General features: G+C 37.9%; 1 protein-coding gene across 12 annotated transcripts in view; it reads right to left on the bottom strand.

Annotated features, from left to right (window-relative positions):
- KAT6B (lysine acetyltransferase 6B) overlaps nucleotides 1–24,870 on the bottom strand; it is a 205,554-nt gene that overhangs the window by 46,235 nt on the left and 134,449 nt on the right. For 6 of the 12 annotated variants that reach the window (XM_032256484.1, XM_032256483.1, XM_032256485.1 and 3 more), the window contains 7 exons: nucleotides 20,434–20,542; nucleotides 10,546–10,661; nucleotides 10,222–10,303; nucleotides 7,806–7,938; nucleotides 4,124–5,052; nucleotides 3,004–3,125; nucleotides 1,118–1,233 (listed from right to left, as the gene is read on the bottom strand). In XM_032256484.1, coding sequence (XP_032112375.1) covers nucleotides 1,118–1,233; nucleotides 3,004–3,125; nucleotides 4,124–5,052; nucleotides 7,806–7,938; nucleotides 10,222–10,303; nucleotides 10,546–10,661; nucleotides 20,434–20,542 — 1,607 coding nt within the window. The remainder of the gene's footprint in view (nucleotides 1–1,117; nucleotides 1,234–3,003; nucleotides 3,126–4,123; nucleotides 5,053–7,805; nucleotides 7,939–10,221; nucleotides 10,304–10,545; nucleotides 10,662–20,433; nucleotides 20,543–24,870) is intronic. The other 6 variants (XM_032256491.1, XM_032256493.1, XM_032256490.1 and 3 more) reach the window with 2 other exon arrangements.

Below are 24,870 nucleotides of genomic sequence, written 5' to 3'. Positions count from 1 at the left end.
TAGGAGGAGAAACCCAGATTCTTGACTCTTACTTTGTCACTTAACTTTCTGAACACGCCTCTCATTTTCTCCAATTACAAATAAGATCTATTCTATAAGAAAATCAAGTTTATAATTACTGAAAACTTTGCAAACTAAAACACTTTTGAAGGTACTAGTAAGTACCCTGATGTACCTGATGGAAGAAATCTATTCTCAATGTACCCATTTTGGGATATATTTATTCATAGCTAATCTTAAGTTTAAGACAAATGAAAACTCAGATCCCACTATTTTCTCTTCTTTTTATTTTTTGAGACAGAGTCTCACTCTGTCGCCTGAGCTAGACTGCAGTGGCGCAATCTTGGCTCACTGTAACCTCCGCCTCCTGGGTTCAAGCGATTCTCGTGTCAGCCTCCTTAGTAGATGGGATTATAGGCGTACCCCACCACACCTGGCTAATGTTTGTATTTTTAGTAGAGATGGGGTTTCACCATGTTGGCCAGGCTGCTATCGAACATCTGACCTCAGGTGATCCACCTACCTCATCCTCCCAAATTGCTGAGATTACGGGACTGAACCACTGTGCGTGGCCTTCTCTTCATTTTTAATAAGTCACAAATGGCTCTAAAAGTAAAGACTTGGGGAAGGGTCTCTAAAGACTACTCATTCCCACTGACTTTCTCCCATTTTTCCTTCTTTCGCTAAATTTCTATTAAAAACTTGAAAATAAAATGCCAGAAATCAGAGCTAAAACTAACAGGCCTAATTAAAAAATATAAAAGGCAACTAAAGAAGACAGTCTACCAAATAATTCACCATGGCAAATTTTTTTTTTTCCTTATTTGGTTTCACACAAAACCAACATTTGCCCAATTAACCAAGAAAAGAAAGCACAATCTAGAAGCTAAATGGCAAAATGTAGAATGCCTGTGTAGCTAAGGAACACAAGGAATTTACAGAGAACAAGGAATACTATAAAAAGGTGCTGGCAAAAGCAGTAGTTTGGGAAGCAGTTAGCACTGACTATCAAAATTTATTTCCTAAATCATCCCTAATTCCTGCTTTAGAATCAATAATTTTCCTTTCTCATGTATATGACATTAAAGATATATACCTGCCAAACTTATTCCATTACCTTGCATATTCCTGTGGGTAAGGCGAGGAGTACCAGGTTTGGATTTCGTATTTACCAAATTCAATCACAGAAGGGTACCGGCCACAGTCTTCCACCCCACTCTCACACTCTATTTTCTGGCAAATAGAAAAGAAAAATAATAATATATATACATCACTTACATTTTGGTTCTTTCACCAATGACTATCGAAACTTATCAAGACCAGAACATTAATCTTAATTGTGAATTTTCATGATCTTAAAATAACACTATCAACCCTTATAAAACAGGTTGGGCAAAAGCAATTGCCGTTTTTATAATTACTTTCAATGGCAAAAATCACAATTACTTTTGCACCAACCTAACATTACCTTTGTGTGAGATTCACAAAAAAACAAACAAATACCCTAAGAAACAATATAACAAAGGAAATAAGTATGGTATAAATATATACAAATATTGGTAGAACTGGATTTAACAATCTGTTGTAATATATTAGAAATTAGGTGACTATAAGATGATGTGGCTGTTACACAGACTTACAGTTTCCTATTCCTCCACAACGTAGTAGTCATCAGAACTGTAATTAAATAATCAATTGTGAAATCTGCAGGCTAGCATTTGCCTCCTCTTATTTCCCTTATTTCCATATAGTAAGCCATATGAGGTTAAGAACGCTGCCTGCCAGATTCACTGTGGTATCCCTAGTGTCTAGTACAGTGCCTGACGCAGAACAAGAATATTTTTTGAATGAAAAAACCAGTTTTACCATGTTGGAATGAAAAAGCTTTAGAATTAGCAGTATATTTCAGATAATGGCCTATTGTTCGTATTTATACATGAATGTCAGAAGTAGGCCCAAGACAAAGGATAATATTTAAGGACTTCAAATCTTTTTTAAAAAAGAGATGGCATCTTGCTGTGTTGCCCAGGCTGGAGTAAAGTGGCTATTCGAGGGCGCAATCCCACTACTGATTAGCACAGGAATTTTGACCTGCTCCATTCCCAACCTGGGCTGGTTCAAGAGCTTTTAATCTTAATAACTGGGGGAAATTTGACATTTATCTTAGCCAAAGGAAAGCTGCTACAAGGCATCCTGGTAGGGGTGGACTGAGGGATGGAAATACCCAATAGCTCTAAAAAGGTAGAAACTGTCAGGAGTATTTAGCCCAATGGGCTGCTACTAAAAATAAAGCATTCAGAGCCTACAGAAAACCCCTTCCCCACAAAACAGGAAGTGGGTCTGGGTAGGAAGTCTACCTGACCACACTGGCCAGAGAAACCAAATGCAGTCACTGACACAACAAATTCACAATTCATAACAGATTAATCTTTGAGAAGTCTGACAGCCTCATCTTTCAAAATCTGGGTGGTAATAAGCAGAATTAAAGTGGAATCACTTAAAGAAATTACCGGACACTGAAAATCAAACTGACTACAACTGATCATGAAACACAATATTGTTTTCATCCATGCAAAAGAGCTAAAAATATGAGACATTTTTCATATGGCTGGCCATCTGTGTTGGAAGAAGCATCAGTAAATTTAACAACGATGTTCTTCTTTTTGTTAATGATTTTAAATTGTTATTTTCTAAATTTAGGCAAAACTCATCAGAAATCTATTCCTTCACACCTAGAAATGTTTTCCAAAATCTGCCTCAACCAGTGCTACTCTATTTTATTTTGCAAGACCAGCTGAGCCCCTACCTATTTCTCAAAGTGGAGACAATTCTACAAAGTCTTTGCTTTTGAATATACCATCACTAAAAATGGGCAAGGTAACACCTAAAGAATCACAAAGGATGTTGAAAGGGATTCTCTATAAAATCAACACAGTAATTCCATATTAATAGTTAGAAGCCACATTTTATACTTGCTACTATAATGTGGGATCCTTGCCTTACCTCCCAAGAAAGTTCCTGGGCCTGCTTAAAAACATCCAAATCCTCTTCAGTAACGACATCCTTGTTTCCAATCACATTTACATCTGCACTTTCTTGTTTGATGTTTATTTTTATTTCAGTATCTGTCATTTAAAACCAGCAGAAAGTGTATTCACTAACTTCAATCATGAGTAACCACCATATATTACCAAAATGGCACCAAATTAGCATAGCGGGCAAATATAGGGATTTTTTGAAGCTTTATAAGCTTTTACATCTAAGCACTGCTCATAGATCCAGCAGTATCCTTTCCCTGCTATACTCAAATTTTTATTTGAATTTATCACTTTTATCACTGTCATCTTTTTACAGCTTTAATAAATATATGAGGGAAAGTAAGTGCAATACACAGCGAAATCATATTTTTCAACCAAGATTAGAAGTTTTATCAATGTCTAGTTATACCATTCCCATTATCAGTTTTGAGATAATAAATTCTACTACGTTGTCCAAACGACACATTTTTGGTTTTTTGTTTGATCAAGGGTAGCAAATGTAATGGGCCAATTTGTTCAATGATATTATGAAATCCGTTTTCTCCCTAAGGTGGATACACACACAGACACACTCACATCCAAAAGCACACGTCACAGAGTCACAGATCAGGCTTTGCTGAGACGGAAGCAGGATGAACTTTGTCATGAGAAAGCAATGGAGCAGAGGGAAGTGAAGAGCTGAAACACCCCCTGTTGGTAGCACTGACAGTACACGACCAAACAGCACTGTGGCTGCAGAGGCGACATGGGGAAGAGCATGGCAGAAGCATGGCAGTGGCTACTCATGCGGGACTACAAAGCCATAAGCAACGCTATGGAGGCATCTGGGGGGGTCCTAGTGTCACTACGAATGGAAATAAATAATAAAAGGTGGGAGAGTATTAGTTGGAAAAACAACATTTTGGAGGTTTAGTCAGCATTAGAAAAAGGTCAAAGTTTCACTGCTTCTGTATGAAAGTGAAGTGAGAACAAGAGAAATAGCTAAGACCTATGTGACAAATAGGAATTGATTGGTTGATTTTTTTCGGGGTTGGGGAGAAAGGGACGGGACGCAGGTTTGGTTGGAGCTTTGACCTTTTGCTTACCATCATCCTGATCAGGTTTAATCCTTCCGTCTGTCAAGCTCCCCTTCCCTGGTGAGGGGGTCCCCATCTGAGGGGTCACTTTATATTTTAATCTGCCTAGCATCCTGTGCTTTTTAAGGAAAGTTGTTCGCTTGAAGTGAGCAATTGCTTTAAAAATACGTCCTCTAGCCATCCCCCAGCTAGAGGAGGAGGAGTGAGAAATAAACCGACTTCTAATATCTCTTTTGCCAAAGAAGTGGGCTTTAGATTTTGCTGTGGAAGATAATTCAGTTTTACGACGCATACGTTTGGGTGGTGCATAACTTGGGTGTCCCTTTTTGCGAGACTGTCCCTGAGTGGTATAGATATGAGAAAGCCCATCAAAGAGTGCCTTCAGCTGGCTGTTAGTGGTAAGGCTGCTCAGAGAGGGCACACTGCACTGGCTGGAAGAACTCTGGGGAGAGGGAGAAGTGGCCGTGCTGGACTTTTGTGAACTGGGGCTCTGACCAGAGATGGGGGTTGGGGGTGGAAGTGAAGAAGGTGGAGGTTTTAGCTTTTGTGTGGTACCTGTAGCCAACACATGAGAAGTGCATGACTGTTTCTGAGAGACCTTTTTCCTTGGACGATAGTGCTTTGAAAAGTCTATTATTTCACCTCGTGATCTGCGACCATCAGGTGATGGTGTAAAAAACTTAGTAAGGCCATCAATGAGCCCTTTGGTTTTCTTGTTAACTTTAAGTGTAGAGGCAGAAATGTAGGTGGAGGTGGTGGTGAGTTTGGTGGTGGCACCAGGCCGAGTGGGGTCTGTAACAGCCAATCTGCTGCTTGAGTCCTTCCCAGATGCAGCATGACCAGATGAAGGTGTGGTACAGACTTTAGTCTTTTGACCCCTACCAGGTGACCCCCTTCCTGTGAATGCATTCATGGATCCTTCATCACTGGTTACAGACCTAGGCAGAAATTTAGAGAATAGTATCAGCATTTGATAAATAGAACTATAAAGGTATCTAAAAACAAATTTATTGCAATTAGATGCATTCAATGGGCTTAAACTTAAGAACTGTATTTTTTGTGTGTGCCACCACCTAGATGTTTCTCTGTTGGAAAGGCAGCAGCAACTGCATTTGCATGTCATGGTTCTTCCAGGGCCCATCCAACAGGTACTAGAAGAATCCATGTAGACCCGAGGGCAATATAAGCAAGAAAAATGTTGAAGAGGCTAAAAGAACACCCAAAGCTTTCATTATAATTAAATAAAAACAAGCTATCCTTTGGTGTTGTCACAAGTAGTTATGATTTCCTGAAATGTCTTTTTTTAAAAGTATTAGGAGGAAATAAGTCATATGTGTTATCCAGAAGCAAAAGAAGAAGCTTATCTCATCTCTAGTTAAAAGTAATTTTTAATTCAATTTATAAACTTATATAAATAGAGTTTGGATATGGCCATAAATCTGTAGGTTTTTTTAAGAAAACATAAAAAGACACCCTCTTCCTCTCAGCAGTTTGTGCTTAGGATGGTAAGATAACCAATAATACTCTCTTAGGAGAGAAGACAATTAACTACAGCATAAAATATTGCTGAAAAAAGGACAACAATAGCAAAAAACTGAAGAAATGATTAAAGAAAAGCTACAGCAGGTCAGACATGACATGGAAAGTCTGGTGAAGAAGCGGCACATTTACCATGGTCATTATCAGACACTTGGCATCAGAATCTTTATACCTTGGTTCTGCCCATCCTGTTGTGTAGTCAACAGAAACTAGAGGTCACTCACTAACACAGCTGCTGACATGTACCACAGCCGACTGCCTTCACCTCAGGCTAGGGTTTGCGAAGCTACCCATTTTGTAGCAGAATTTTATATACTAGAGAAACATTTGCAGATGAATTATGACAGTACTGGGGCCCAAGAATGTGCATTCAAATGATCAATTCAGCTGAAGGCGAATAATGAAGAAATGAAAGCCTTAAAAAGATACAATACTGAATTATAGAAATATCTTAAGTAATTACAAATAGAAGAGCACATTTTAGTGGTCATCTTGTATACAAAGATTTAATGACCGAATTTCAGCTGTTGGCTGAAGGGGAGGTAGGTGCAGCTACCAGGCTCATCTGAGGTTGCTCTATTGCCAGGGACTCTGCCTGGCACCACCAATTCAGCCAAGTCAGGTGAACACTGGAGATGTCCAGTGTCACTAGAGACACAGCAGAGTTACCCACAAAGAACTCATCCACGCTAAAACGTTTCACATCGGAACGCTGCATTTGGACTGTATCTGGAATCGATTGCCCAGAAAGGATAATATGCTTTTAAAGCATGTAAAAAGGAAAACTCCCTAGACTGTCTTAAAAATTCCTAAGCTCAAAGGACAATTTTGGACAAACAAAAAGTTAGGATTGGTGCCAGATGCAATTTTCAGCTGTGTCCTTTGTTTAGAAAGTTTATATCCTAATTTGGTGTTTTTAATTGGGCCCTTAGGATATGGTCCCATGTTGAGAACAATGCTTACACAGGATGAATGCAGTAAAAATGTATAATTTCTACTTCAAATGATACTACTATGAAAGACTTATTCATATATATGTTTCATGTTTGCCTCTAGAAATTTTTTCAAAATCTATTGAAAACGTCTACTGGTTGAAGGGTTTTTGCAAAGTTTCATAGAATTCTCTAGAAAGGAGCCTGCATTTCCTACTTCTTCTTAGGAGATAAAGGTGCAGGAAGATACTATTTTTCTGAGAGCAGGTAAGATAGTGAGAACTGCTTCAGAAAAAATTAGAGGAAAAGGAGTAAGCAACGGAGTGAGATTCTTGGTGTCTGTTCAAGGCGTGTGCACAGCATTTCTGCATCAAAATGACCCTCTCACTAAGCCTGAAAAGATGGTGGTAGTCTGTTGGTAGAACTGCTACAGACACACAAGTCTACTAATTCCATTTGTAAACACCTTCATGCTGATAGATCTATACTCTACACAGGTTAAAATAAATTCATTTAACCTGTTTTCTCTACTTTTCCAACTAACTCCTGCTAAATGCTCTACTGGGCTTTAACGGCAATTATACAGCAACAAGATAGTGGAAAACGGGGTTATCATAGCAGATTTCCAGGCCACTGCGAATATATTCTTTTATGTATATGTCTGCACACATGCAGTTGTCAAATGGTCCTGTCTAACTCTTCAGAGGCAAATGGTCAACTGCAGGATTTTCAGAAGCTCCTATTTCATAAAAGAGATCTTTAAAAGTGGTAATGCTACATTACTATCAGAAGAGAGAGGTATTTTCCTAAAATGTTATTTGGAGTAACAAAAGAGATTTGCTAGAGACATGGACAAATCCCTCTCGTTTTAAAATTCCTATGAAAACATTTATATAATTAAGCTCTTCTAATGCTCAGCCAGTAATAAAGTAGGCTGAACGACTGTTTCCAATTCTGACATTCTGCTTCCATCCTGCTGCTTGAAAAATGTCACTTAGTATCACAGCTACTGCCAACAGAAGACCCCAAAATGCCAATGGTAATTAAAAATGTTATTTTCAAAAAATTTCCACAGCTTATGCAAAAAGGAGAAATACTTTTCATCCCTTGAGTTTGAAAAACTGATGCCAAAAAAACCCTAAAGGAATCTAAGAGAATAGCAATCACCTATATTTTAAAGCAAAACATAACAGATTTCTTTTGATAAGATCTCAACCTACAACAATCGTTGCTTTAATTTATTTTTCGGTCGTCCAATGGGTTTTGCATATCGTCGTTTTATTTGTGCAGCCTTCTCATGAAGTAGTTTTCTTCCCTTTTTCTTTGGTCTGCAGACTTGGCAAATCCACATCCCTGAATTAATATATATATGAGAAAAACATTTTAATGTTTCATTTTAAGAGGAGATATTAAATATAAATTGCAGCTGTAATAAGCTGCTCAAGGATGCCTGTATGCAGAACTTTACACCAAAAAGTGGGTCATTCCCTTTTGTGATTTTCCTCAGGACGCCATCACTAAAGGTCAATTTCACCAGAGTGAAGGTGGTGAGGGCAGAGGTGGCCCCTCTCTCAGAACCCTTCCAGAAAATTATTTTCAACACGTCACTAAGCCTCCCATCAACACATAAACCCACACATGAAAACTCGCCCCTGTGAGATATTATATCTTATGACTTGAGGGAGGCATTTTCAAATCAGTCCATTTTTGGAATTTCTAGAAGGAAAAAAAAATTGTCATCTTTTTCTGGAAATTTCCAACACTAAAAAAAATTATCAGTATAAAATTTTAAAATTTAAACAAAAGTATTGAGTACCGCAGAACTACAATGATTAAAACTATACATCTAGCATAGGGAAATAAGTCAATGATAAGAATGGAAAGACCAGAACAACCAAAGCCTACAGGAAAGTTCAGCATATCAAAAGGTCATATTTCAAATCAGTGGGGAAAGGATGAAATGATTGGTGAAAGGATGAAATAAGTGGTGATAGAACAAATAGCCATCTATCTGGGAGAGGAATTATTTCCTACCCTTTACAAAAATAAATTCTAGACAGATGAATATTATAATATGAAAAAATAAAATGTTACAAGTACCAGGAAAGATACATGGATATTTATATAATCTAAGCATGACTGACATTTAAAACTGAAGCCATAAATAAAAAGATTCATGAATTTGACTACAAAAAAAAAAAAAGAAGAAGAGCTTCTGCAAATCAGGAAGAAAAAGGTAAAAATCCCAAGAGAAAAATGATTAATGGATAAAAAGAGGTACTTTGGAAAAGATGATATACAAACAGCCAAGAATTAAACACAAGAAATGTTCAATCTGACCACTTTAAAAAAATTATCAGGCATCTTTCTATTATCAAATTGGTAAAATTTTAAAATAATGATGGATTTCATCAAATCTAAGATACCATGGACAGTCTGCAAACTGATACAGCCTCTTTCATGCATCTAGCCTTTGATCCAACAGTTCCTCCCCTAGGAATTTATTTGAAGGAAATAATTGTGGTTGGGAAAAATTGGAAACATTTGTAATATCTACCCTAAGGGATGGGTTAAATAAATTATAGTTCATTTATACAGGGGGTTGGAAAATCAAATACCTCCAGGAAGGGCCTAGATTGTATAATATATGTGACTGAAGCAAAATGGAACATAAGACTGAGCAGGAAGTAGTGAGATTGTGGCAAACCGGAGCATGCATGCACCACCCAGAGGACTCAGATTCAAACTTTAAAAAATGTCGTGCCAACAAAGCATTATCCGTGGCCCACAGTTGCCAGGTTTGTAATCCCTGCTCTATACTATGGAGTTCTACACACTTATTAAAAACTACGTTTAGGAGAATATTTAATGATGCAGGGGTGCTTTCAATCTATTAAGAGGGAGGAAAAAAGTGTATTACAAAAACATGTATAGACTGTTCCATTTCTCTTCAAAGGGTATGTGAAGGCAGAGAAGGAATTTCCAATTCATTTTTATTTTTATTCCTTTTTTTGTCTATCTGTATTTTCTAAATCTTCCACAATGTAAATTGTGGATTTTATAATAAAAAGGCAGTTATTTAAAAATGCTTAATATATTGCAAAATGAGGGGGGAAAGGCTGAGCTCAGGTGACTTACACAATAAACAGAAGAAAATCCACATTCCATTAGACACAATCAGCTATAAGACCATTCAGATGCTTGTGTTCAAAATATCAACTAATGGCCAAGAAAATAGTGATAGCTTCCTGTCGCAGGACTTTGGAGTCACTATCATCATCAAAAATATAAAATTTCTTAACCTCTAAACACTGTGCTGAATAATATGGAGAGTGCTCTAAATTTTTGACCTACATTATCTAATCTTATTTTAATAGGGAAATGGTTTGGAGAGAGAGATGGTCTTTTTCATCCCTGGGTCTGAATTAGGGCCTTTATTATATCATATATATGTGTTTTTTTCCCATATTTTTATACTCCTCTATTCACAACCTGTGCTAAACTCACAAGTATAGGGAAGATGGGAGGGATTAAAAAGAAATGCTTAAAGAACCTGTATACCTCTGAGCTGTCAGACATCAGGACAAAGCTAACCAATATAATAAAATATATTTTTAAAACAGTTTAAAAGTTCACCTTTTGGCATTCTGGAAAGTGGTGGGTCACAGCACTCCATATGGAATCCTCTATCACAGGAATCACAAAAAAGCATATTATCCTGTAATATAACATATTAGAGACTAATTGAGACCGAAACCAACTGTAAAAGGCCAGAAATTCTTCTGTTACTGGATTAACATTAATACAATATAATAAAGGTGCACCAAGATCCCGGTTGCAGTTTGACATCATATGATTTAAAACTTTAGAAAGAAAGTAGCCACACTCTATAAAAACGAAAACACCTTAGCACTGGAAATGAGCGAGTTACCTGGAGGCGGTTACAGGAGCCATACTTACTGCATTTCTGCCTTGGACTCTACAGGCACTGCATGTCTTGCATTCGATGCACTGCCACCTTAAGGCCTTTACATTTGTTGTTAATTCAGGACAAAATTTCAAACAGGATGGGTGTCCTATGAGAATAAAAAGCAAAGTGCTTGATGGGAATGATGCCTTTGACTTTTTTAAACTCCCATTCCCTAATACTTAATAGATAGCTGATGAGGCTAGCCAATGAACCTTAGGAACTTGAAAATGCCAACAGATCAGAGAATCTGAATTACAGATTTTCCTTTCTGCCTTTTCCCCTTGCCTTCTCTCCCTGTATGTAACAAAATGACTGTACAAATGTTTTCCCTAAGAGAACTTTGGGAATTTATACCAATTCCAATCTCAAGCCTTTGAGAACTTGAAGACAACACAGGCTCAGGCGTTCTCACTCCTGCACCCCCGTTCAATCTCCTGTACTTGCCATCTTCATCAACCACCATCTGCCCAGGGGGTCCTGGTTTGCCACACACTTAGGGGAGTTGCCAAAGTTCAAACAATTTCTGCTCTCTGAGTGTGAGGAAATCATAACACTTAAAACAACAGATAACTAAATAAAAAACTGGGGCTGCTTAACTACTGACGCCCTCCCCTACCCAAATCCCATAGTACAGAGAGAACACCCCATTGCTGGGATAAAAAGAGAATATTACATTGCCATCTTGCCCTGGGTCACTGAGTTTAAATTCTAGAAGCAGGAGCAGAAAGAGTGAATTTAAGAGAGTTAAGAAGCTGAGATCCAGGTTAAACGAGACACACCAACAAGTGAGTCCTCAGCAGGTTTCCCCATTTTCCCAAGCACTGAGTTTTCCACACTGCCTGGGGCACACCTTTCGCCTAGCAGTGCTCCACATACCATGTCTTATTGATCACTTCACAGGAGAAAAACTAGAGACCCTGAGGGGCAATGCCATTCAAAGGAGCCAGCCAAGAGCCAGTGAGTAAAAGATTCCTCCAAGAGGTGTGGGAAGTGTGAACCCAAATTCTTTGGAAGGCTGTACAGTTTAAAATCTAATGGTCTTTTATCGCATAAACCTGAAGAGATCTCCAAACTCGATTTTTTTTTTTTTTTTTAAATCTGGTCTTTAAATAGTAAGAACATTAGTAAATCCCATGTGAAAGAACTTACAACCAAGCTGCAAAGGAAACCTGAGGGGTAATAAAAAAAAAAAAAAAGCAGATTCTGCAATTTCAAAACTGTTTTATAATTTCCTGACTTTGGCAGGCCCATTGTTTAAATATGTATTTTGGATTGCTGCCAAAAAGGTCCTCCTCCCTAAAGCTTAACAGGTGCTTCATAAAATTCCACCCACCAGGAGATTTGGCTTTTTGAAGTAAAAACATTCAAAATCAATCACCAATACTGTTAATAAAAGCACACTATTCCTGAGTTTAAAAAAAAAAAAATCTAAACATCTGTATTTAAGATGTTGAGAAAATAAAATATTGTCACAGGATTATGACCTCAGGCGGGAGACACCCAGGCAGATGCATTTAACCTGTGACACTGTTCTTTTATGAGGCTTCTCTCATTCAAATGAATGCAAGGAAAAAGTCTGAATAGATAAAAATGGTATCAATCTCCTCTTTCTGCTCAGGAACAGCAAACAAAGACAGCCTGCTTGTGGACTTTTAAGAAGTGTACTGAAGCGGGGAGGGGAGAGATCTACTTTGATCAGAGCCCTCACCTCCGTCTCCTTATATAGTGAAGGGGGTAAAAACTTAACTTTTAAAGAACAGCAATTTAAATTCCACCCTTAAAATGAGTCCCATCAGCTTAAAAGTATACCATTTACTTCCCACCCCCTTTTTATTACTTCCTGTAAGGCATACATCATGGGCACATATGACCTCAATTTCACGCACTGAATTTTTCTCTACCTTCAAATCTGCTTTTGTACTTGGTGGCTTAATATTCAGTAACTAAGGTAATTCACATTATATTACAGCCTACTATTTATTCTCACAGGTATCTTATAAAAGACAGACTTTTAAATAATTATACAGTTTGAAAATTAGTGGATTTCAGCCATTTTCAATCAGGGTCAAGGAATATTCTTTCCCTTAATGCTTTAAGCAATATTTTATCTCAACTACACTATTTAAGCTAGGTATCAATCTTATCTTTATTTAGCCCAAGAGAATTGGTCATAGAGTTCCAGTTCTAAATTTCTATGATTATGTAAAGGATGCTTAGAGATGAAGAAATATTTCCATTTTATTTTTTCATGGCCAACTTTAAAATCACACAAAAGACTGTAACGTGTCTTGATATACTACTACACAATCTACAGTAATTAGAAAGAGGAAAACAAAGCTACTGTCAAGTAATTCCTTACCTCTGGTTTAGCCATTCCATAAACTCAACAATTTCCTCTAAGATTTTTACTTACTTATTTTTGAGACAGGGTCTGTCGCCCAGGCTGGACTGCAGTGGCATGATCATGGCTCACTGCAACCTTTGCCTCTCAGACTCAAGCAATTCTCCACCTCAGCCTCTCGAGTATCTGGGACTGACTACAGGCATGTACCACTAAACCTGGCTAATTGTTTTGTATTTCATGTAGAGATGGGGTTTTGCCATGTTGGCCAAGCTGGTCTTGAACTCCTGGACTCAAGCAATCCACCCGCCTCAGCCTCCCAAAGTTCTGGCACTACTGACACCGCCACCATGTCCAACTAATTTCCTCTAAAATTCTTGTTCTCTGTTGATGCATTTCATGGTACTTTGTCTTTCTGGAGTTTGTTTTACTACTGTATTTTGCAATTTATCAGATTTGAGAGCCATAATGTATATTCATTCACTCATTCAATTTTACACAAATACATATCAAGTATTAGTAGCTTACAATAGTTTTATCTAGCAAAACCAAAGGAATACTATTTAAAATTAAACAAGTATCAATGGAACTACCAATTAGTAGAAAAGCTTTTTGTAAAAAGTACTGAGGAAGAAAAAAACACAGGCTCTGTAGTAAGCAGAATAACAGCCTCCTAGCCGTCTGTGCTGTAATTTCCATAACCTGTATACATACTACTTGTTGTGGCAAAAGGAACTCTGCAGATGTGACTAAGGGCACAGATCTAGAGACGGGGAGTTTATCCTGGATTATCGGAGGGGGCATGACTGATCTAATCACATTAGTCCTTAAAAGCTGATAACCTTTTTTGGACTTGGGTTAGAGAAATGAGATGGGAAGACGAGGAGGAGAAGATCACAGGCTTTTAAGATGGTGAGGGGGCTGCAAGCCAGGGAATGTGGGTGGCCTCTGGAAGCTGGCTATGATCTTCACCTGAGAACAAAAAAATGGGATCTTGGGCCTATCAATACAAGGAACTGAATTCTGTCAATAACCCAGATGGGCAAGGACATGGACCCTCTCTTAAAGTCTCCATTCAAAGCCAGCCCTGCTGACACCCTGATTTTAATCTGGTGAGACCCCTGATGTAACTCTGACCTACAACTATAAGATTAAAAATGTGTTGTTTTTAAGCCACTAAGTCTGTGGTAATTTATTCTAACAGCAATGGAAAATGAATAAAGACTCAGACACTAAGCCCCTCAGACTGGCTATCTGACCATCCAACTGTCCATCTCTCCTTCCTTCAACTAATATTTATTGAGCAGTGAATACAGTGAGGTAAAGGACAGACATGGTTCCCACCCTTTCAGATCACATAGCCCAGCAGGAAAGACAAACATTAAACAAGAATTAGCATTAATGCCTTACGATGGCGTAGCTTAGGGACATGGGAGATTACAGCAGGAGGTTAGAGAAAGGCCTCCCTACACAAGAGACCCAAAAGATGAGTGTGATTGGATAGGACCAGATGAGAGGCAGAGCAGGGAAGATGACATGAGCAGAGGGAGAGACGAACTGGGTACATCCAAGGAGACAGAAGTTGTTCAGTGTAACTAATGTGCAGAATATGAACAGAATAGTGATGTAAGGTAGGGTGAAACCAGAGCCTAATCCAGAAGAATTGTTTGGGGCTGTATTAAAGAATATAGAGTTCTCCTAAGAGCAACTGGTAGCCACTTAAGAAATTCTGTGATCAGATTTATAATTTTAAAAGGTAACTTAGGCTGCAGTATGAAAACTGGATTGGAGGAAAAAGGGTGACGCTTAGATTGAGGTCATTATAATAGCACATCTCAGTGGGGCTGGTGGGGATGCATGGATAAATTTAGCATTCAAGATATATATTATGATTTAGAATTCCTGTGTTTTTGGTGATTCCTTGGTGTGAGAGAACAGGACAGAGGATGGCTCCAAATTCCCAGCTTGTGTTACTGAGTGAGTGGCGGACAGTGTGCCATTTGCTGAAACAGGAAATCCTCCAGGAGAGGCGGAATGTTGTTGGTTTGCTGGGATTTCTGTTGTTATTGTTGTGGCTGTTGTTTGGGTAGAGGAAGCAGTGCAAGGCTGACGAGCTGTTCTGGATATTAACTTTGAGGTGCCTAGGAGGTAGACTCATGGAGAAACTCTATAGATGCTTGTTATCTATGGTCAGAAGCTCAGTAGAATCTACAAGGCAGAGTAACAAACACAGGGCCAATGACTGACACCTGAAGAAACATTTAGGGAATGGAGAGAGGACCAAGGGGCTAATAAAAATATGTAGAAAGAAGTGGTAGAGAAAAAACACAGATAATATGCCGTCACAGGGGCCAAAGGAAAAGAACACTTCAAGAAAAAGGATTCCCTGCAAAATCAAATATGGCTAAGAGAAATTATTTGCTGTGGATTAAAAGATACCAATTAGGTTTTGATAAACACTGAAAAACGATCATTAGATTTTGCTACAAGGAGGTCACTATTACCCAAACACAATTTTAATGAAATTACATCCCTTTGGATGGTCGATCGTGCTTTGGGCTTTTGGGGGAATGGGGCTTATCTTCCTTTCCCAACCCCCCATCTTTTCTTGGTTTACTTTTATTTTTTGAGACAGAGTTTCACTCTTGTCGCCCAGGTTGGAGTGCAATGATGCAGTCTCGGCTCACTGCAACCTCTTCCTCCCGGGTTCAAGCCATTCTCCTGCCTCTGCCTCCCGAGTAGCTGGGATTATAGGCATACACTACATGCCCAGCTAATTTTATTTTTTTCCCTCCCCCTTTTTTCAGTAGAGACGGGGTTTCACCATGTTGGCCAGGCTGGTTTCGAACTCCTCCTGACTTCAAGTGATCTGCCCACTTCAGCTTCCCGAAGTGCTGGGATTACAGGCGTGAGCCACTGCGCCTGGCCTCTTTTCTTCTTTGGATCATATTTTTAGGTTTCTTTCTAGTCAAGTGTCTTCTTTCCAACCTGCAGATTCAATCTCCATCTAGTCAAACTGAAACTGGATGACTAAGCAACCAGCTCCTGGGATGACCTTAAGAAACTACTGGTCTTTTTTAATATTTTCATATGCCCATATATCCATGCGCTGCTGCTACCAGTTCCCTCCATGAGCATGCAAGTTTTGTTCAGGGTTAACACACAAATAAAGACAAACCCAGGAAAGATTTCAGGTCTCCCAAGGGCGCACTGATATCCTGCTCCGCAGCTCTCGCTCCCTTTATTGTACAAAAGGGATTTCTCTCACTCTCCCAGCTGCATCGCAGCAGCCTTTCTTCTGTCTCCCGTTTCAATGAGCTTCCACTTAGAATGATGCTGTAATTTTGAACTGTACACTTATCTTAGATTTGCTAATTTGAAAACACACATGCACACAACTCATCTGTAAGTAAGATTTAACCACCCAGCAATCTGAGCAGCAGACACAAAATTTCATTTGGTATAATATCTAATACTTATGTGAAGCTAATTAAAGATAATTTGGTCTTAATGAGGCAAAGAGAATATAACAGTGTTAATTTCAAAGTAGGCTGATCCATGAAAGTCAAGTAAAATCACTTCTAACATTTTCACAGACCTAGACTATCTGATGATTCCCACATTCATATTAGTGGTTGGAATAATCCTTCACATTTGTCTCATGTTTTATAGTTACTGATCATCTTCCTATCATTATCTCACTGGATCCCACAATAGCCCTGTGGATGCAGAGACCAGACATTCTCCTTTACACTGCATAGATGAGGAAAACCAAAGTTACACAGCCAGCAAGTGGCAGAAGAGAACTGGAACCTAGGTTAGGGATACCACATTCAGGGTTCCGGGTACTATGTACCTCACCTCACATTTTTAGTACATATAAACTTGAATGATTTTTTTTTTAGTAGAAAAAAAATTGTTAAAGAAAATACTGCCCATTTGAAGTATTGAGCCCCTTTAAAAACAGATAAATTTCTAATTGGCTTTACTTTATGATATAAGCAGAAGGAAACATTTATTACTGTCATCTACGAAATCTAAGCAGAAGCTAAATGTGACATCATACAAATGGTACTTCAGATAGGGATGACTAAAAAGCATCAGGCACATATGGGAAACACATTTAAGAATGATCCTCCCTACAGGCTGCCATCTATATTTCCTTTTTCTGGTTTTATGCTGCTATGGGTATTTTTTTCATATAAACAAGTTACATTTTGGGATCCTTTTGATCATTATGAACAGTCTCAATTCAGTCCCAGAACCAACAGACTCTTCCAAGAGTGAGAAGGCAGTCATTTCCATAAGGTCAGCTTAGGAGTGCCAACCAATCTGTAATTCCCACTTGAGATGCTGGACTGTGACAACAGGGCTCCCGCCATTATTAGAGGGCACTGTTAAGGCATGCTGGCCTACTGTTTTCTTTTTTCCTTAGAATTACAAGGTGTCAAAACAGAGCATTAGAACTACAAGAACCCCCAAGTTGCCTAAAACCAACTATATTTTATTTTGATCCTTTAGTTTAAAGAGGAAAAAACAACTAAGTCTTTTCTTCTGATCTACCAGATGAATAAGTATCTACAAAGCATTGCCCTGAGTTAGGAACAATAGTTTTTTTTTTTTTAACTAAATTAGCCAAAGCCAGGCTGGCACAGCACATTCAAGGGAAGATTAAGTGAACCTCAACACTAGAGCCAGATCCCACTGCAGAGTCAAGAGAAGCACTCTGAGGCATCCTCTATCCCCAACAAAGAGGCATGATAACCCCAGGGCTTGAATTTCTGCCATGACCCATACCTTGGCCCCAAAACCTCCGGCTCTCTCCACGTGAACACTGGCTCAGAAAGCGACACCAGCCACATACACCTTCTGGACAGTATCCTCAAGCCATTACTCTCAATTTGTTAAAAGAGAAAACGAGGATATTTTTGAACAGAGAAAACATAACACAGCACCTAAACACCTCTGGCTTGACCCTGAAAATGTCTGAGCGAAAAGTAAGAAACACCAGGGGAAAGAAATTTTCAGTGACCTCGAATATAAAGGAGATCAACCTCCCCTTTGGCAGGTCTTCAATCTGGGAAAGACGAAGGGAGATTGATTACATCAGAAAATCTAAGATCTACCTGTTTAGAATTACGCCTTTATACCCTGTGAAGGAGGCCTTGAAGTTATGATCTAGAAGATAATGATCTCAAACTCCTTATCAACTCAAGTAAGTGTATCACCAGAGGTAAGGAAATATATGAAGGGAACTTTTCTTCCCACATTTAAGTACGTCTTTAATCTGTCTAGGCACCCAGACAAATAGATATTAAAGAAATAAAACAGAAAAGGATGTTTTTAAAGTACCACCTTAAAAATCACAAAGGGTAAACCCTAGACAAGTGAACACCACTAAATTCATCAGGCAGTTACACAAAAGAATAATTCATTCAGAATGAGCCTCATGAGAAAACCCAAAAGATAACGACAGAGTCAGAACTGATGAGTGAGGCACTACCTCTCCAGCATAAAACAGGGATGTCGCAGGGTTGAAATGTATTAAACTGAACATACAGATAATGTTTCCATGCCCTTTTGTCACTATCCATGATGCCGTGAGGTAAAAGAATTTTAATGAATCTGTAAAGCCCATCAAAAAGACTGTCAGAATGTATTTTTCAAGCAAGGTTTGAAATGTCTTATTTCCAAGGCTCTCCCTCCTAGTCAGCACCTGAAAACTGCTGAACCACAAAGGGCCTATCAAGCTAAACCTTCATAAGAGAAAGAAGAATCATTACACAACACTGTCATTCCTTAGTATGAAACATTTCTTCTATCCAACCATCAAGCAGCTGTCGTAAGTGATGATAAGATTTTAAATTACGTACAGCAATCAAGGACAACAATATCAAACATGCTAACCCATAACGTGGCTGACATTTGCAGTACACTTACCGTAGTTCTTGCAGAACTTGTGCCAGGCTATTTACTTGTGCCCTCACATTTCATTCCCATAAAACCCAAGAGGTTGGTGCTACCATCATCCCTAATTTTCTAACGAGGAAACAGGCTCAGAATGGTGAAGTAACTAACTCAAGGTAGAGGAACAGGGCTATGGCTGGCTCTTGAGTTTGCTCCTAACCAGTATGTCTCACAACTTCCCAAACAAAAATTAGCTATGGTGTTTTGCTAGTTTTTTGTTTTTTTTAGAAATTAATACAACTAGAGAAATAGTCATGAATTTTAAAATAAGACTTTAGAGAAAAAAGTTTGGGGAAAAAATTTTAAGAACAGAAAAGGCTGAATTTTTATTGTTTTTTTTTTGTTTTTTTTTTTTTTTTTGCTATTAATTTTTAAAGATGGGGTCTTACTCTGTCGCACAGGCCGGAGTGCAGTGACAAGATCATAACTCACTGTAATCTCGAACTCCTGAGCTCAAGCTATCCTACTGCCTCAGCCTCCCAAGTAGTTAGGACTACAGCACAACACAGTTTTTGTGTTGTTTGTAGCAACTGGGTCTCACTATGTTGCCAAGGCTGGTCTTGAACTCCTGGGCTCAAATGATCCTCCTGCCTAGGCCTCCCAAAGTACTGGGATTATAGGTGTGAGCCACCATGCCTGGCCAAAAAATGATTAATTTTAAAAAATCTAACAACTACCACTCAATCTATAGACATGTATATATGCATGTATACGTGTGTGTGTGTGTGTGTGTGTGTGTGTGTGCGCACGCGCCTGTGCATGAATGTGCACAGTACTACCTAGGCAAATAAAACCTGCTTAACATAAAGGAAGACTGGCTGGTAAAACAAATTAAGATAAGCACAGTTTCCCTTTAAATTTCCATTATGAAACTGGAGGTATGGCCTTAAAATCTTATGAGAAAATGGCAGAGACTGCCTTCAAGGTAATAGCTTCCTTGAAAACATTTGAGGTACTGCAATTTGCCAAGAGTCCCTACCCAATAATTCCTTGATTTCAATATCAGCTTCTGTACAGACCACTCTTCTTATCTTATTCCAGACAATATGAATTTCTTTCATGCCCAATGACACTGATTCTATTATTGCAGTTTCCAGAATAGTGTCGCTCTCATTTGGAGTCACACAGAGCTGGGCTGTAATATTACATTTCACCAGTAGGTGTCATGACCGGAAACACTAGAGACTAAAATACTTTTTGAGACTTTGGTTTATATTAATAGAAAACAAGCCAGTGATTCCAGTTGTACTTAGCTTGAAAGCTTAGAATTCTCTACATTGAATTTATCTACAATGTAGACATCTCTACACTGAATTACCAATGCTGGTATAAAATAAAAGCTCAATCATAAATATGCATAGTATTATATAAGCATATATAATATCCACATGTTAGCACTAATATATTCATGCTTTTTTCTCTATTCCTTACTTTTTCTTTTAAAATGTAAAGCCGATGCTATTACCACATAATTGCCTTAAATAACAACACAGTTTTAATAGAGAGATAAATAGCATGAAGATATAATAATAGGAAGTTGTTGTACAATACTAAGAAAATCACAACTTACCACTACTGCCACAATCTGCACAAGAGAGGAGCTCTTCCGGTTTCTTTTCACGATTTGATTCTTTAGTCCCCAGACAGAAGCTACATATTGGAATGGGATCAGCACGGGGCTATGACAAAATTAAAATAAAAAATACTGTCACTTTTCCATTTCAAAATTAAAAACATTAAAGTCAAAAGCTTCTTAACTTTTTACTTACACAGGTTCTTACTTCTTTAACAAAGAAAAACTGCTAATCAACATTTTCTGCTAGTAAAAAAATCTCTTAAATTATTATTATTATTATTTTGAGACGGAGTCTCACTCTGTTGCCAGGCTGGAATGCAGTGCACAATCTCAGCTCACTGCAACCTCCACCTCCCAGGTTCAAGAGATTCCCCTGCCTCGGACTCCCGAGGAGATGAGACTACAGGTGCGTGCCACCACGCCCAGCTAATTTTTTGTATTTTAATAGAGACAGGGCTTCACCATGTTGGTCAGGATGGTCTCGATCTTCTAACCTCGTGATCTGCCCGCCTCAGCCTCCCAAAGTGCTGGGATAAATCTCTTAAATTATTTGATATTAAAGTATTACCTGAATACATTTCAGTATAATGTATGACTCAGAAGTAATTTTTATTAAACCAATGAAATCTAATACCTTTATATATTATATAGCTTGCCTGAAATGAACAAAATTAAGGATTCATTGGACATCTCAACTGTTCCCATTATCTATGTGCCTATAATAAATTATCTGTTCAGCATTATAGTCCATGAATATCATTTATAGACTGCGTAAACTTTATTAAATGTTGTAATGCAGGTTGCTATTATTCACCTACTAAATATTTGACATAAAATATCTATATGTCTTTAGGCAACAGAATAATAGAATGAGCAGGATTCTGTGGGATCACTTGAAAAGATCAAGAAATCATTATTAACAAAGCTTTTGTGGCACAAAGATCTTCAAAAGTAAACCACACCATACCAAACAAAAAGATAAGCCCTCAATCTCTGACATTCCCACTTTATAAAAGAAACAACAAAACATTTGTCTAGTCCCCTAGTACCCTTTAACTCTTATATAAAAATTGCTTTTAACAATGTATAAATCTACATACATTTTAGTGTCCCCATTGTTATTTACTACTATCAGCAATGCTAGTATTCCCATCCATATGAATAGCTGACTGTGCCTACAGATCTGGTCACATTCTTTTGAACAGCCAAAACTATGAAAACTATAATTTTACCACATATTCCAAGCCTTCACACATGTTGTCTGCTAGCCATCTGAATGTTACTATGATGTCTCTATATTTGAATCTCATGAATCAAAAATTCAGAGCAAGCACACCCAACATAATCACAAATGTTTTTAAATGTAAATTAAAAACAAGACTTTGCTAGGTCTAACTCTCTAAATATACATCAGCATAGAATAAACTTCATTTGTTCAGCCACTCTAGCCCAAATGCCTAATGCATTTCCTGGTGCATAGTAGGCACTCAAAATATATTTGCTAATTGAATAAATGAAGGAAATATATGTTAGTTGAAAAAAAAAATCAATGGTTATAATGATTCCAACAAATGCCTTGGTTCCCTGTGACAACACGTCATCAAAAACAAAAAACCATCTCATGACCAAGCATTCACAAAATTCTTTAATATGACTGCTAATTTCATCTTACAAAGGCATTCATTATCTTCCCTTTACTTTCAGCTTAATTTGTTCTTAGAATATGCACAGGCTTTACGTTCTGAGGTAGCTATGCAAATGTATTTTTGTAGCCCCAGTATAAAAAACATTCTGTACTAGAAAAACCGAAAGAGACAAGCTGCAACAAATTGGTCACTGACTCTAGCCACAGTATTTTAAATGCCAGATAATCAGCACTGCATAATTATGGATCCATAGTTATTACTTGCAACTGCTCAACTGCAGTACCTTGGGAACACTTTTGTTCCTTTAAATAGCAATTAAAAGAACAATCTGGTTTTAAAGTGACAACATTCCCCTGATAGATTCTAGCTAAAACCCAGGCCTCTTTACTAATGGGATTCCTGCTTTCATTTGATATAACAATGTTCAAGCTACTGCTGCCATCCTTGCAGCGATAAATAATTTACAGAATGTCACATATCATTCATGCAATGAAACAAATCCAAATCTCCAATCCCATTTTTCTTTCCCTGATGAATTTTTAGCTGAGAGAGAGACATGGCCATCAGCCAGCATTCATGCTCATTTTTCGTTTTTAACTAAAGGTAACACAAAGGACAAAGGTTGCTAGTAGTTCATGGCCAGAAAGACTGATGTCCCGCGCTCTGCCCAATAATAGAAAGCATAGATGTTATCACTTCACGCTACATTCAAGTGAACCCCACCATGCTGATGTATGCTCACAACCATTTATTTTAAGGATAACTATCTCACAATACTCTATAAAACCACTGCATTATACAGAAATGTCTGCCCTGCTGAATTATTGATAATTCAAAGCACTTTTTGTTAACCTCAGTGTGGCCAAGCCTAATTAACTTGAAAAAATTGTCACCTGTACGAAATGAAACTTTTACAGCAACACATGTAAATGGGTCACAGAATTATTATGATTTACTATTCTCAATCAGACTACATATAAACTGTTTTTTTAAAAATCCCTTATAATAAAGTAAAATGGATTCCAGTCAGAAAGAGGTCTGAGTAAATGGCAACTTGATTCTATACAAATCTACTACAGATAGGTCATATTTAAGACATTTGAAAATGATACCAAAAATCTCCAAATTCTTAATTCCTTTCTTTGAAATTTCACAAAGGCACCTAACCTGTTGATCACATTTTCCCATCAATATGCCTGAATATTTTAAACTAATCCCAAGAAGGAACGCTCATGAATAAGTCTAAAGATTAAAACATCCAGCAAGCTGTGCTCGAGGGATCTCCTTGTCTCCCATGCAATGGCCCTGGGGCAGCTGCTAGGCTAGAGGCTGCTCCTGTACTATCTCATTTAATCATCTTAACAATCTTGCCTGGTATGAGTATTATCTCCATTTTAGAAAAGAAATTGAGCACCTAAGAATTTAAGTAATGTTTTTAAGGCTGCATAGGTTCAAATGTAGAGCTGTATGCAAACACAAGTCTGTCTTTATGACAGCACATTTATTAATTTGCTACCTCCTCTCCATTCCTCAGAATAACAGAATAATGTCTAAAATTATCTTTCCAGTGGCAATAACTCTTTACTAATGTGTTCATAATATATTCCATACAACTTCTCCCATGACCAATGGCATATGGTTTTAAAAATCTATTAAAAAGGTAACCACTAATACATCATAGATTATTTATTAATTACCATGGGGGAAAGGTACCTTTAGAATGGAGAAATTTGGTGGACACCTTCTTAACCAGTATGGGACAAAGCGACATCATATGCCTTCCAAGTGCCCATCCTGAAGGACTGGACACTCCCTATGTAGTATTTTTATCAGAAACATTTATCCTGTCTAATCATAAAGAAACAATTAGGCAAATCCAAATTGGGGGACATTCTCTATAACAAGTTTTCTGGACTTTTCAAAAAGTCATATAATATCTGAAAAAGGGCAGGACCAGCCTGAGTAACATGGGGAAACCTCATCTCTACACAATAAAAAAATTGGCCAGTCATGGTGGCACATGTCTGTGGTCCCAGTTGCTTGGGCAGCTGAGGTGGGAAGATGGCTTGAGCAACTTGATTCTATACAAATCTACTACAGGTAAGTCATATTTAAGATGTTTGCAATCATGAGTCATGATTGCACCACTGCACTCCAGCCTGAGCAACAGAGCATGACCATGTTTCTCAAAAGAAGGGAGGCAGGGGGCAGGACCAATTTATATGACTAAAGTGGCATAAAAACTAAATACAAATATAATCTGTGATTCTTGGTTGGATTCTGGATTTTTACAAAATACCTACAGCTATGAAGGGTATTATTGAGATAATTAGGATAATCTGTACTCAGAATTAGACAATATATAAATTAGATATAATATAGTCAACATGATTGTGATTAGGAGAATATCTTCGTTTTTAGTAGATACATGTTGAAATATAGGAGTAAAGTGTTATGATGTCTTTATGTTGAAATCTACGAGTAAAGTATTATTTTTAGAGAGTAACTTACTCTCCAATTAGTCGGAAAAAAACAAAACAAAACCTAAGTGTGTTCGTATGTTAGTGTGGAGACAGAGAGAGAGAGAGAGAGAGAGGGAACATGACACAATGTTAATGGTTAGGGAGTCTATGTAAAAGCCATGCGAGTGTTCATTATATTATTATTTCAAATTTTCCTCATCTTTACAACTTTCCCAAACAAAAAGTTGGGGGGGGGGATCCCACAGATGTAGAGGGCCTACTGAAAATAATAATTCAGTCTAGATGGTTTTTTTTTTTTTTTT

This window comes from Sapajus apella, unplaced genomic scaffold (assembly GCF_009761245.1).
Source record: "Sapajus apella isolate SASKATOON/1434 unplaced genomic scaffold, GSC_monkey_1.0 scaffold94, whole genome shotgun sequence".
Taxonomy (NCBI): Eukaryota; Metazoa; Chordata; class Mammalia; order Primates; family Cebidae; genus Sapajus; species Sapajus apella.
Note: the sequence above shows the minus strand (reverse complement) of the source record. Positions and strands in the feature narration are given on the sequence as shown.